General features: G+C 45.3%; 1 protein-coding gene across 1 annotated transcript in view; it reads left to right on the forward strand.

Moving 5' to 3' along the window:
• Positions 1-4,709: 4,709 nt before the first annotated feature.
• Positions 4,710-14,222, forward strand: part of drd4b (dopamine receptor D4b) — a 50,194-nt gene continuing 40,681 nt past the window's right edge. The window contains exons 1-2 of the mRNA XM_061765009.1: positions 4,710-5,117; positions 5,658-5,770. Of these exons, the coding sequence (XP_061620993.1) occupies positions 4,869-5,117; positions 5,658-5,770 (362 nt within the window). The 5' untranslated portion in view covers positions 4,710-4,868. The remainder of the gene's footprint in view (positions 5,118-5,657; positions 5,771-14,222) is intronic.

Consider the following 14,222-nt stretch of genomic DNA (forward strand, 5'->3'; position numbering starts at 1 on the left):
GGAACTGCAGCCCAGTAGCAATTGGACCTGAACAATAGAAATGACAAAAAAAAAACAACAACACAGTTTTAGTATGTAGTGTTGGTATTTCAAATTACATGACTGATGGCATTTAAAATAACGTTTTGAAACGAATTAAGAGTGACCGGCACGATGTCTGCAGAATAAAAAACCCAAAATAGAATTGGTAGTAATTTTAGGCTTGTTTTATGATGACTTATTTGATTTTTGTCCGCACACATTTAAATCGAAACCTGCATGAGCCTGCTGACGTCAGGGGCGGAAGGCGAGCACATTTCCTCTTTGAACTAGTATGTGTTGTGCACCAATATTGTTGTCTATACGGAAAGCCTCCATGTTTTTTTCAGACAATATGTGAAAATAGTGAGGTTAGAAATATTTAAGTAGGCTTCTTTTGTAAAAAATAAAATTGATCGCTGGAATGCTTTGTTGCAGAAGTATGAGTATGCATGAGGTATGTGCTGTAGATTTATTTCCACCTATATAAATGGGTTTAGTCAGCTCATTGCTTTATTCATCCATCCATCCATTTTCTACCGCTTATCCGAGGTCGCGGGGGCAGTAGCTTTAGCAGGGACATCCAGACTTCCCTCTCCCCAGCCACTTCATCCAGCTCTTCCGGGTGGATCTCGAGGCGTTCCCAGGCCAGCCGAAGGACGTAGTCTCTCCAGTGTGTCCTGGGTCATCCCCGGTGGGACGTGCCCGGAACACCTCACCAGGGAGGCGTCCGGGAGGCATCCGAATCAGATGCCCCAGCCACCTCATCTGACTCCTCTCGATGTGGAGGAGCAGCGACTCTACTCTGAGATCCTCCCGGATGACCGAGCTTCTCACCCTATCTCTAAGGGAGAGCCCGGACACCCTACGGAGGAAACTCATTTCGGCCGCTTGTATCTTGTTCTTTTGGTCACAATCCACAGGTGAGGGTAGGAACGTAAATCGACCGGTAAATTGAGAGCTTCACCTTTCGATTAGTGGAAAGGATATCTTGGGGTCTTTTTCACGAGTGAGGGAAGAATGGTGCATTCTCCATGCATCCATCCATCCATTTTCTGAGCCGCTTCTCCTCACTTGGGTCGCGGGCGTGCTGGAGCTACCATCGGGCAGGAGGCGGGGTACACCCTGAACTGGTTGCCAGCCAATCGCAGGGCACATGCAATCAAACAACCATTCGCACTCACATTCACACCTACCGGAGAAAACCCACGCAGGCATGGGGAGAACATGCAAACTCCATACAGGCGGTGCCGGGGATTGAACCCCGCATGTCAGAACTGTGAGGCTGACGCTCTAACCAGTCGTCCACCGTGCCGCTGGTGCATTCTCATTCATGAGAATTATTTAAAAGTGAAGGGCATGTTTTTTCTCTATAGCATGGTAGGAAATGAGCACTTAGAAACTCAACATATTTTGCACAGGTTAATTTGACAGTTTAGGGCACCCTAAAGGAATCACTCCATATTAATCCCTCCCAAAGCGTCACTCCGTCACCTACTTGTCTTGTTGGGACCATCCTGAACACCATTATTCTGGGCCATGCAGAATATTGCGGCATTTATCAGTCATCAAACATTTGAGTCTTCATGTATTTCGGAGCTCACTACAAATGTTTCTCCTGAGGTGACTAATAAATACAACTTCATGCATGGATGCAATCCTTTAGAGGATCCTGGATCAAGATTTTCTTGGGCCTCTAAGAGACACCAGCAATTTCAAATACCCGCTTGTTGATCAGTGGCCTTTTAAGGGGTGCTCTCTTAATAAAATGCATTAGTCTGACAGAGACTTTCCTTAATACGCCTTCATATGAATGGCCCTATTTGCTCTCTGAATCACCATTTACGGGCAACAGAGTGTCCCGATCGGAGGTTTATCATCTACGGGGTGGAGTGGGGAGTGCCACATCTCCCGGACAAAAAACAAACAGACAAAAATAAATGAACTTTTTTTCAGCCTATCTGTGTGGTCTGATACCAAATGAACAAAGACTTGATGATTGACTTGGCCAGTCTAAGACCTTTCACTTTTCCCCCCTGATGAAGTCCCTTGTTGTGTTGGCAATGTGTTTTGGGTCATTGTCTTGTTGCATGAAGAAGCGTCTCCCGATTAGTTAGGATGCATTTTTCTTTAAATTGCCAGACAAAATGGTTTGCCAACCTCCACAGGGCAGGGGTGTGTCATGGTCTGTGTTTTGGTTTGGGTTGTGTTTAGTTTTGTTCCATGTTTTCCTGTGTTCCATGTTTGTCGTGTGCTCATTAGGTTGACCAATCAGCTCTCTCCAGCCACTCGTGTCTTGTCCAGGTGTTCCTCGTTGTCTCGTCAATTTGTTTGTATTTAGTTCCCTGGTTTCTTTCATTTCTTGTCGGTTCATTGTCGTTGTCACATGTCTTTGCCATGTCATAGTCGTCAGTTGTCTTTATCATTGTGGTATGTCATTGTCAGGTGTCATTTTTCCTATCTATTTCAAGTCTTACTCACAGGTCATAGTTTGTTTCCAGTTTTAGATATTCAAGTCTTTCTTTGTTACTTTGGTTTGATTATCTGTTGTGGGACTTCGTTCAGTTTTGCTTTTCCCTTTTTGAAGATTAAATATTATTATTTTGAGACTCCCGCACTCCTGCCTTGCCTCCCTGCTTTCCTGCCTTTGGGTCCAGCATGTTCTTGCCTTGCGTTACTCTCCTTCGCCCTAACCACGTACGTGACAGGGTGAAGGTATCCCAATCCACTGTTTGAAGAAAGAAAGATAGTGGCCATACCACAAGATGCAAACCATTCATCAGCAAAAAGAATCAGAAGGCCAGGTTGGATTTTGAAAAGAAGTACAGAGATTAGCCACAAAGGTTTTGGAACAAAGTTTTCTGGACTGATGAGACCAAGATTAACCTCTACCAAAGTGATGGAAAAGCCAAAGTATGGAGAAAGAAAGGATCTGCTTCCAAAACACACAAGGTGTTCATCGTCTGTGATCCATGGTGGAGGTCATGTCATGGCTTGGGCTTGCATGGCTGCTTCTGGAAAGGGCTCACTAGTCTTTATTGATGATGTACCTCATGATGTTCGCAGCAGCAGAATGAATTCTGGTCTACAAAGCCATTTTGTCTGGCAGTTTACAGAAAAATGCAGCCAAACTAATCGTCAGTATACAACATAAACAAAGGAATTGACCTTGCTGTTCCAATACCTTTGGTGGGGACTGTACTGTATTCTGTGGCCATTTGATTTGCGGCTTTGATTTGTGTGCACACAAACACACACACACACACACGTGCAAACAAATTGATTTATTCATGGTATTTATTCATTGTATTTGTTAATTGTATTTTTTAGAGTGCCACTAAACAGACCCAATAAAATGCGATGTAAATTCGACACACCACGGAGAAGAGTAATGTTATCAAGCCAGACAAAGAATGAATGAATAAAAAGATTATGTGAAATCAGGCTTTAAAATGGTCAAGAACTGAGACATTCTAGTCACTGTGGGCGTGCCATTGGCTGCTCTGAAAATCCCGCCTCCCCGATACTTTCAGCAATCAATCAATACTTCCTTCTATCACGTGATCACGGCTCCTCTGCGGAGAGAGGAGCGATGCACATTGCATAAATTTTCACGGGCCGCGGAGAGTCATTCTGGCCCTTTTTTGCGTTGAAATTCAGCGGGTTGTATATCGACTCGTCAGCCGCGCGCGGGGGCATACGGCAGAGACGTTGTAGCCCAAATAACACAAAACACGTTACACTTTAGGGAAGATGCTTTTTTTTTTTTCGAGTTGTGGGCATACTTTGATGGCTAACTGCACGCTATAGTGGTAGAACTGGGTCCATTATGTATGAGGATGGCTACTGTGTGGAATAAGGGTGCTTGGGGTTTATAGTGGGGGATAGAGAGTATACGCCCAAACCTCTTGATGTCGCGAGGATAGTATTTAGCCCTGCCCAGAAATTCATTAAAATGTAGGTGTAAAAGAGGTTTAAGCCATAGCTCAACAATTCAGTACTATATTGTTCTCAGTCTTTGCACATGTTTTCAGCACTTCAAACCTATTTCATGTATTTAGAAACAAAACAAGCATGTACGTTTTGGGGGACTTTAATTGTATTCAGTGCAGTATTCTTTCATTGTATTCTAATGAATACTAATGCTAGCTAGAAGCACGCAATCAACTCTTATCTTACATTAAAGCCTGGTCTGACAGGCTGCTGTCATAATTGATGGCTAACAACAATTTTTGACCAAAAGTATTCCTTTATAGTTCATAGTTTTTATTTCTTGGTTGTGGCACAGAGTGGTTCAGGCACAGTTAAGAGGGCACTGCCCCCCCCCTCCATGCCCCCCCCCCCCCCCCCCCCGCCCCTTCCCTTAGGACCGCCACTGGGCTTTACAGAAACAGCAACATTTTGGCTTCAATGTGAAAAAAAAAAATACAACAATATTTGTCAATTTCTTTTCCTTTTCTCTATCTGCCGATATTCTGCAAATAGCCTACAATACATATTTCCTACTGCTGGGTATTACTTTAAAAACAGTGAAGATCAACAAAATGACTCACATAGCAAATGAGATTATTTATTCAATCCAAATGATTGTCTGCCGCCCCAGTGTGCAGGCAAGATCCGTTAGTCACGAGACACTGGGTATAACAGTCGTCAGTATTCGCAGCATCTAGTCTCGGGTGTTGTGGCTCTGGTGTGGCGTGAGTTGCGCCGCGTCGTGTACGCGCAGTGCTTTCCGAGTGCAGTCAGCGTCGCTTCATTCGTGCAGCAGAATTTCCCTTTACGCCGACTGGATACGACACCTAAATGAAAACGACACCGGAGCAACTCGTTCTTTTTACGCGCTCACCATCATGTTGGACAACTGCTCGGATTTTAGCAACCTTACGCAGCTGGTGGTTCCGGTGGTCCACTACAACTTCCCAGCGCTTGTTTTCGGGATCTTACTGATCATGGCCGTCACCTTCGGCAACGTTCTCGTGTGCCTCAGTGTTTACTCGGAGAAAGCTTTAAAAACCACAACCAACTATTTCATCGTCAGTTTGGCGTTTGCAGACCTGCTGCTGGCGGTTCTGGTTCTGCCACTCTTTGTTTACGCAGAGGTAAAACTTAAATTAAACTTCAATTAAGTGAGGCTGTCATCATTCAATCAATCGAAGTCTTCCTGCTCGTTGATCTGAGTTGACAATGATTTTGAAGTATGACTCATATGTGTTCAGAAGTTTAAAGGTTGTGCGCGTGTAACTACGGCGCTCGCATTAAGTGTAAAAGTCACCTGTCTGCCTTTCCAAATGTATGTATGACTCAGACACCGCCGATGAGACGTCTTTAATTGGCTGCAACTCTGATCTTGTTATTGTTGCTCAGCGCACCAGCTCTTCTGCAGGCAGCAGACTTTAATACTGGTGGCCTGTCAGCATGCATTCACCAGCTTAGACAATGGAAGGGGAATTAATTATTTAGGAAAAATGAAAGAAGGTGTGAATATACTGTAGGTAGGTGTGTCTTATGGGAACAATGTTGCCTTGAGTGAGGGTTGTAGTGATGCAAGACCAAAGAGGATTATAGATATTTATGTGGTGGTTCAGAGTTGGAGCAGCTAATGAGTGTGTGTGTGTGTGTGTGTGTGTGTGTGTGTGTAGTTCCAGGGTGGAGTCTGGTCATTGAATATGCTTGTGTGTGATGGCCTGATGACCATGGATGTGATGCTGTGCACTGCATCCATCTTCAACCTCTGTGCCATCAGTGTGGACAGGTAAGGGTGTGCCCCTCTGCTCAAGAGTCAAGACACACTGAAATACATTCACCAGCCACTTCATTAGGTACACTTATAGAATCTGATGAGATCCAATACAAGAGCTGGATGATATTTTTTCCAATTTACTATTTATTGTTGTTTTCAAAAGACAACAGAAATACAAAATATAATAGCACAAACAGCAGGGGCTCGATTACTCAACTGACATTTAGTCCACACATACGTCAACATGCTCAACTGACCATATTAATTATCTTCTTTGCGATAAGGTCTAAAGATAAGCCGCCCTCCCGGGGGCACCCTGTATCGCAGATTTTTAAGGACTCATTTTTTTAATTGTGTTTTACAATACTGTATACAGGCAAGTCTGAATTTAGAGTTGTGTGCCTTCACTGTAGTATCACACAACATGCTGGGCAGCATATTTAAAGGACCCATAACGCGAGCATTTATCAACTTATTTCATAGTTATGGACTTAAAAATGATCCCCGCCCAAAATAGTAAGTAAGTAGTAATTTTAGGCTTGTTTTCTTATGACCTATTTGATTTTCAGCCAGATTTTGGCCCATCCACCTTTAGGTCGAAATCTGCGTGAGCCTGCAAACATCAGCGACAGAAGATGGACACATTTCCTTATAGTGGTATCACAGTACCAGAATTTTGACTTCGATACTATACCAACATAAAGTACCTTGATACCGGTACCGAAACGATTCCACGGCAAAAATTGAAAACATCAGTAAAAGTTGCACCTGGCATTAAAAATGAACAAGAAACTGAAGAAGCAAGGGGTCTAATATTGTTTCCATGAGTATATTATTTTCCATTTCTGTATTTATATATGCTTTACACATACTTAATACTGTGTATTTCAACCTTTCTAGCTTTTTATTAAAGTTTTTAGTGTGCAGTATTCTTGTATTTTACTGCATTTGATTTCTCCCAATGTAAACAATACATTGTGCAGTGCTGTTTTTCATTGCGCACAGAGCACCCTTTTGCTCCACTTGGATAATAAGTGTTTTTCCTTTTACATTCTGGTGGATTTTTATTCTTCTCGAACGCCCCGAATTTCAGAGTGGTCTCCGACGAGGAGTGACAGGACGAGTGTTGTGCGGCTTTTCGGGAAGAAGTGAGACAGGCTCTCGGTAGACAGGAGGAGCTTCCAGAAGACTGGACCACTACAGCCAAGGTGATCAGAGAGACAGGCAGGAGAGTACTTGGTGGATTTTCTGGCAAAGGAGAGAAGGAGACTTGGTGGTGGAACCTCACAGTACATTAAATCATACAAGGAAAAAGGTTAGCTAAGAAGAAGTGGGACACTGAGAGGACCGAGGAGAGGCGAAATGAATACATTGAGATGCGACGTAGGGCAAAGGTAGAGGTGGCAAAGGCCAACCTGCAGGCATATGATGACATGTATGCCAGGTTGGACACTAAAGAAGGAGAAAAGTATCTATACTCCTGCGCCATACAGAGGGATAGAGATTGGAAGGATGTGCAGCAGGTTAGGATAGAGATGGAAATGTGTTGACTGGTGCCAGTAGTGTGCTGGATAGGTGGAACGAATACTTTGAGGAGTTGATGAATGAGGAAAATGAGAGAGAAGGAAGAGTAGAAGTGTGCTGGTGCCAATTTTTAAGAACAAGGGTGATGTACAGAGCTGTGGGAACTATAGCGGAATCAAGTCGTGGAGGCTAGACTCAGGACAGAAGTGAGTATTTGGGAGCAACAGTATGGTTTTATGCCTAGAAAGAATACCACAGATGCATTATTTGCCTTGAGGATGTTGATGGAAAAGTACAGATAAGGTCAGAAGGAGCAACATTGTGTCTTTGCGGATCTAGAGAAAGCCTATGACAGAGTACCAAGAGAGGAACTGTGGTATTGCATCCGGAGGTCTTGAGTGGCAGAGAAGTATGTTAGAATAGTACAGGACATGTATGAGGGCAGCAGAACAGTGGTGAAGTGTGCTGTAGGTGTGATAGAATAGTTTAAGATGACAGATGAGGTTAGACTGTAGTCCCCGTGGACCATGATGTTTTCAGATGACATTGTGATCTGCAGTGAAAGCAGGGACCAGGTGGAGGAACAGTTAGGTGGACGCTTGCACTGGAAAGGAGAGGAATAAAGATGAGCCGAAGTAAGACAGAATATATGTGCATGAGTGAGAGGGGCGGAAGGGGAAGAATGAGGCTACAGGGAGAAGAGACAGCGAGTGTGGAGGACTTTAAATACTTGGGGTCAACAGTCCAGAGCAATGGTGAATGTGGTAAGGAAGTGAAGAAACGGGTCCAAGCAGGTTGGAACGGGTGGAGGAAGGTGTCAGGTGTGTTGTGTGACAGAAGAGTCTCTGCTACGATGAAGGCCAAACTTTATAAAACAGTGGTGAGGCCAGCCATGATGTACGGATTAGAGACAGTGGCACTGAAGAGACAACAGGAAGCAGAGCTGGAGGTGGCGTAAATGAAGATGTTGAGGTTCGCTATCGGGGTGACCAGGTTGGATAAAATTAGAAATGAGCTCATCAGAGTGACAGCCAAGGTTAGATGTTTTGGAGACAAAGTTAGAGAGAGCAGACTTCGATGGTTGGAGGAGAGATAGGGATAGTGAGTATATTGGTAGAAGGATGACGAGGATGGAGCTGCCAGGCAAGAGAGCTAGAGGAAGACCAAAGAGAAGGTTGATGGATGTCGTGAGGGAAGACATGAGGGCAGTTGGTGTTAGAGAGGAGGATGCAGGAGATCGGCTTACATGGAAAAGGATGGCATGCTGTGGCGAGCCCTAACGGGACAAGCCGAAAGGAAAAGACGATGGTACTGGTTTTGGTACTTGGTGCAACACAATTTTTCTTTTTATGTCCTGTCCTGTTCAGTTGTTTGGTCAAGCAGAAAGGAGGATCTGTATCCTTTTTATGTTGGAACAGTTTTACTGTGTCACAGTGGACCTTTTAAGATGCCATGTGGTTTCTTTGTTGTCTGATGGATATTTATTGAGAATTACAGACGTTCAGTCAAACAGAACAATGTTTTTAAATGGGAGTGACAGAAAAAAGGAGAGAGAGTGAAAAGGTTACTAAATAATATAGGAAAAGAAAACAACAAAGAAAGCAATAGCTGTAAACAAGATGAGGAAAGTAAAGCATTATATACCTCGTTCAATGACAATGACACATTGGATTCAAGTGTTGTATGGGTCAGTGGTGCGACACCCTGCGAGGAAAGGACGGAACAATATAGGACAGGACTGTAAAGGACAGGGATTGGACGGGAAGCATGCAGGACAGGGGTCGTGGACCCGGCTGTACAACCGACAACCGACAACCCGGCTGTACAACCGACGTGTGGTAGGAGTGGGTATGTAAATAATAAACATCTGTAGGACCAGATTGTAAGTGAGGGGATACCAAAGAAAGTTATTTGTCGCAATGAGTGAGTGACCCCACACCCAGCGAATAAGTCCCAGGGGTGTGTGTCTGTGGACACATGCAAGTGAATTGACACTGTTTCGCATGCACACTAGCATGCACTCAGAGATGTCCTGTAATTGCTGTGCCTGCACCGCGGGGGCTGAGGATGCCACCCCACCCATTCGAGAGGCAGGGTTGGGCCCAGGAGTCCACCTGAGAGTATCCCGGTGGACGAGACACCTCCGACACCAAGGGATCCAGGGTGGCCCACCGTCGCCACCAAAGCGCCCTGAAAACCGGCCACCGAAGGAGGCCACAGAGACCCAACATCACTCCCCAGCCAATCCCTTCCTTTGTGGGAGAAATTCACTATTTGCTTAACAAACTCCGGTGGTTCAAGGGTGCCCTGAAGTGTTGGTATTCTTTTTCTTGTATTATTACTGGTTTAATTTATTGTATTGATGGAAGTTTCTGCCTGTTATTTGAAATTCTTTGAAATAATTTGAGGTAAGGTTTTAATTTCGATTGTGGCTATTCTTCCCAGTAGTGATACAGGCAAGTTATTCCAGCGTATTAATTTAGCTGAGATTTTTTTTCCCAGAAGTGGTGTATAATTTAGATTGGTTAGCTCTGTGAGTTTTGACGAAATGTTAATACCTAAATACTTAATGTTTCCTATAGGAATAGGGTAATCTTGGATTTAATCTGCAGGATTCCATGAGTTTGCTGTTATTGGGAGTATTGTTGATTTTGTTCAGCTGATAGATTAGTCTGATAATTGTTAAAATGTTTAATGAACTTGAAGACTGCTTGAAGTGATGATTTGGGTTTCTGTAAATAAAGAATATCATCCGCATAGAAATTGATTTTGTGTTCTGTCACTGGCGAGCAGATATCTTTAATCAGAATCAGAATCAGAATCAGAATCATCTTTATTTGCCAAGTATGTCCAAAACACACAAGGAATTTGTCTCCGGTAGTTGGAGCCGCTCTAGTACAACAGACAGTCAATTTACAGAACACTTTGGAGACAAAGACATTGACAAAAAACAACAACAAACAACAATTGTGCAAAAAGATGCAGAGTCCTCAGTTCGAATGGCTAATATCGCAATAGTCCGGTGCAATGACCATTGTGCAAAGGGCACTGAGACTTCAAGGAGTGTATGCGGTTTAAAGTGACGAGTAGTGCGATAATCTGGGACAATGGTTGTGCAAATGTTACAGATACTCCTCAATCAGTGTGCAAATGGAGCAGATGCTACTCTGGCATGAGTGGCCACTATATGCAAATAGTGCAGCACGGCGAGACAACTACAGTGAGTGCACGAGTAATACATAATACAGAAATGTGACAACGAACTCAAGTCAAAAAATTGCCAGCTTGTTGTAATGGAATTGTAAGTTAGCTGTTTAAGAAGTTGATTGCAAGAGGGAAGAAGCTGTTGGAATGTCTACTAGTTCTAGTTTGCATTGATCGGTAGCGCCTACCTGAGGGAAGGAGCTGGAAGAGCTGGTGACTGGGGTGGGGAGGGTCCGAGAGGATTTTGCACGCCCTTGTCTTAGTTCAGGCACCGTGCAAGTCCTCAAGGGTGGGTAGGGGGGTACCGACAATCCTTTCAGCAGTTTTGATTGTCCGTTGCAGTCGGAGTTTGTCCTTTTTTGTAGCAGCACCAAACCAGACTGTGATGGAAGAACACAGGACTGATTCGATGACCGCTGTGTAGAACTGTCTCAGCAGCTCCGGTGGCAGGCCATGCTTTCTCAGAAGCCGCAGGAAGTACATCCTCTGCTGGGCCTTTTTGAGGACGGAGTTGATGTTGGTCGCCCACTTCAGGTCCTGGGAGATTGTAATTCCCAGGAACTTGAAGGTCTCGACGGTTGACACGAGGCAGCTGGACAACGTGAGGGGCAGCTGTGGCGAAGGATGCCTCCTGAAGTCCACGATCATCTCTACAGTCTTGAGCGTGTTCAGCTCCAGGTTGTGTCGGCCGCACCACAGCTCCAGCCGCTCCGCTTCCTGTCGATATGCAGACTCGTCACCGTCCTTGATGAGGCCGATGACAGTGGTGTCATCTGCAAACTTCAGGAGTTTGACAGTCGGGTTCGCTGAGGTGCAGTCGTTCGTGTAGAGAGAGAAGAGCAGCGGAGAGAGGACACAACCTTGGGGCGCCCCAGTGCTGATGCTGCGTGTGGATGAGGTGGCCTCCCCCAGCCTGACCTGCTGTGTCCTGCCCGTCAGAAAGCTGTAAATCCACTGGCAGATGGCAGGTGAGACGCTGAGCTGGAGAAGCTTGGATGAAAGGAGTTCAGGGATGATGGTGTTGAACGCTGAGCTGAAGTCCACGAACAGGATCCTCGCGTAGGTCCCTGCACTGTCGAGGTGTTCTAGGATGAAGTGCAGTCCCATGTTGACTGCATCATCCGCAGATCTGTTCGCTTGGTAGGCAAACTGCAGGGGGTCCAGCAGGGGACCTGTGACACTCTTGAGGTGGTCCAGCACAAGACGTTCAAAGGACTTCATGACCACAGATGTCAAAGCGACAGGCCTGTAGTCATTCAGACCCGAGATTGCAGGTTTCTTGGGGACTGGGATGATGGTGGAGCGTTTGAAACAGGATGGAACTTCGCACATTTCCAGTGATCTGTTGAAGATCTGAGTGAAGACTGGCGCGAGCTGGTCCGCGCAGACTTTGAGGCAAGGATGGGGACACGTGGTCCGGGCCTGCCGCTTTGTTAATCTTTTGTTGTTTGAAGATGCGTCTCACATCCTGTTCATGGATGGTTAACGCAGAGGTCAGAGGTGTGATTGTGGTCGCGGGTGCGGCCGGGTTGGTGTGTGGTGTGAAACTGTCCTTTTCAAATCTGCAGTAGAAGGTATTCAAGTCGTGTGCTATTGTTCTCAGCTTGGGGGGATCGTCGCTTGTAATTAGTCAGCGACTGGAATGCATGCCAGACTGATTTAGAGTCGTTTGCGCTAAACTGTTTTTCCAACTTTGCTGTATAGATCCTCTTTGCAATGTTAATTTCTTTAGTCAGCTGGTTTCTAGCTCGATTATACAGGGCCCTGTCCCCGCTCTGATATGCGTCCTCCTTAGCTTGGCGAAGCTGCTTAAGTTTAGCAGTGAACCACGGCTTATTGTTGTTGAATGTGCGAAATGATTTTGTTGGTACACAGACCTCTTCACAGAAACTGATATAGGATGTGACAGTGTCCGTATATTCATCCAGGCTGCCAGCTGAATTTTCAAAGACACTCCAGTCTGTGCAGTCTAAGCAGCTTTGAAGTTCCATCTTGGCTTCATTTGTCCACTTTTTGACTGTTTTCACTGTAGGCTTCGCACATTTAAGTTCTTGCCTGTACGTCGGTATTAAGTGAATTAAGCAGTGATCAGACGAGCCCAAGGATATTAGCATTATGGCGTATAGCGGCAGCAAGAGGTTCGATGAATATTGCAAATAGCATTGGTGAGAATGGACATCCTTGTCTGGTTCCTCTATGTAATGTAAAACTTTGTGAAGTAATCCTATTTGTGTTGACTGTCGCTTTCGGCGAATTGTATAATGTTGCTATCCAATGTATGAGTCTCCGAAGCCCCATCGAGGCGCACTGAAAGCCGGCACCCCGGAGAAGGCAAAAGGGACCCAACGCCAACCCCCCAAGCGCGTATCTGTTGGATTAATTCCAGATTATTTTGTGAGATGTGCCACGAACGGCTGGAGACTGCACCCAAGAGCAGATGGAGGCTGAGAGGTTGTGATGAACAGTTTATTGAAAAAGGGAAATGATAATGTTCCTTGTGGTGCGCTGGCGGGTTGTGGAGGCAGGGAATGCGTGGCAGGTGGTGATGAGGGCAGGCGGCTGGCTTGGCGGTAGGAATTCACTTGGCGAGGAACACAGAAGGAACACTGAGGACAAGGGGAGAGACGGAGGTCAGAAAGGAGACGAGGAATTGTGTAGCTTATGTGGAGACTGGGGAGCCGTTGTACCGCTGTAGAAGCTGCAATATTCTGGCGAGGATTTCCGGGATCAGGCAGGCTTAAATGCAGGTGATAACAAGGGCTGATTGATGACAGGTGCGCGGCCGTGGAAGGTGCTGGAAAGAGAGAGGGGAGGGGAGAGACAGAGGGCGAGAGTCCTCTTTAGCCTGCTGAAGTTTCTTAAGTTTGACAGTGAACCGAAGCTTGTTGTTATTGAATGTGTGAAATTACTTTGTTGGTACACACACCTCTTCACAGAAACTGATATAGGATGTGACAGTGTGTGTATATTCATCCAGGCTGCCAGCTGAATTTTCAAAGACACTCCAGTCTGTGCAGTCTAAACAGTTTTGAAGTTCTATCTTTGCTTCATTGATCCACCTTTTCACTGTTTTCACTGTAGGCTTCACGCATTTAAGTTCTTGTCTGAATGTCGGTATTAAGTTTATTAAGCAGTGATCAGACAAGCCCAGGGCTGCACGAAGTATGGCACGGTATGCGTTATTTAGCGTAGTATAGCAGTGGTCTAAAATGTTATTTTCCCTGGTAGGACAGTCGATGTGCTGCTTGTATTTAGGGACTTCGTGGTTAAGTTTAGCTTTGTTAAAGTCCCCGAGAATAATGAGGGGTGAGTCCGGGTGGTTTTTATCAATTTCGTTGACTTGTTCGGCGAGTATTGTTGTAGTGAGCAGTGCGGTGTTCGGGTTAGCTTGAGGCAGAATGTAGACACCGGCGAGAATGAATGATGCAAACTCACGAGGCGAGTAAAATGGCTTACAGTTCAAAAACAGCGACTCTAAATGCGGGCTGGAGTGTGTGCTGAGCTCCGTGAGCTCTGTACACCATTTTTCGTTGATATAGAAGCATATCCCGCCGCCTTTTGTTTTCCCTGAACATGTCACGGTCTCCCCGGCGAAGTTGGAAGCATGACGGCGCCATCGGGTACAACCTCACAAAACCAAGTCTCCGTAAAGCACATGGCGGTGGAACGTCCGAAGTCTTTACTGGTCTTTATCAGAAGATGAAGCTCGTCCATTTTGTTGGGTAGGGAGCCTAGA

This window comes from Phyllopteryx taeniolatus, unplaced genomic scaffold, assembly GCF_024500385.1.
Source record: "Phyllopteryx taeniolatus isolate TA_2022b unplaced genomic scaffold, UOR_Ptae_1.2 contig_24, whole genome shotgun sequence".
NCBI classification, from domain to species: Eukaryota; Metazoa; Chordata; class Actinopteri; order Syngnathiformes; family Syngnathidae; genus Phyllopteryx; species Phyllopteryx taeniolatus.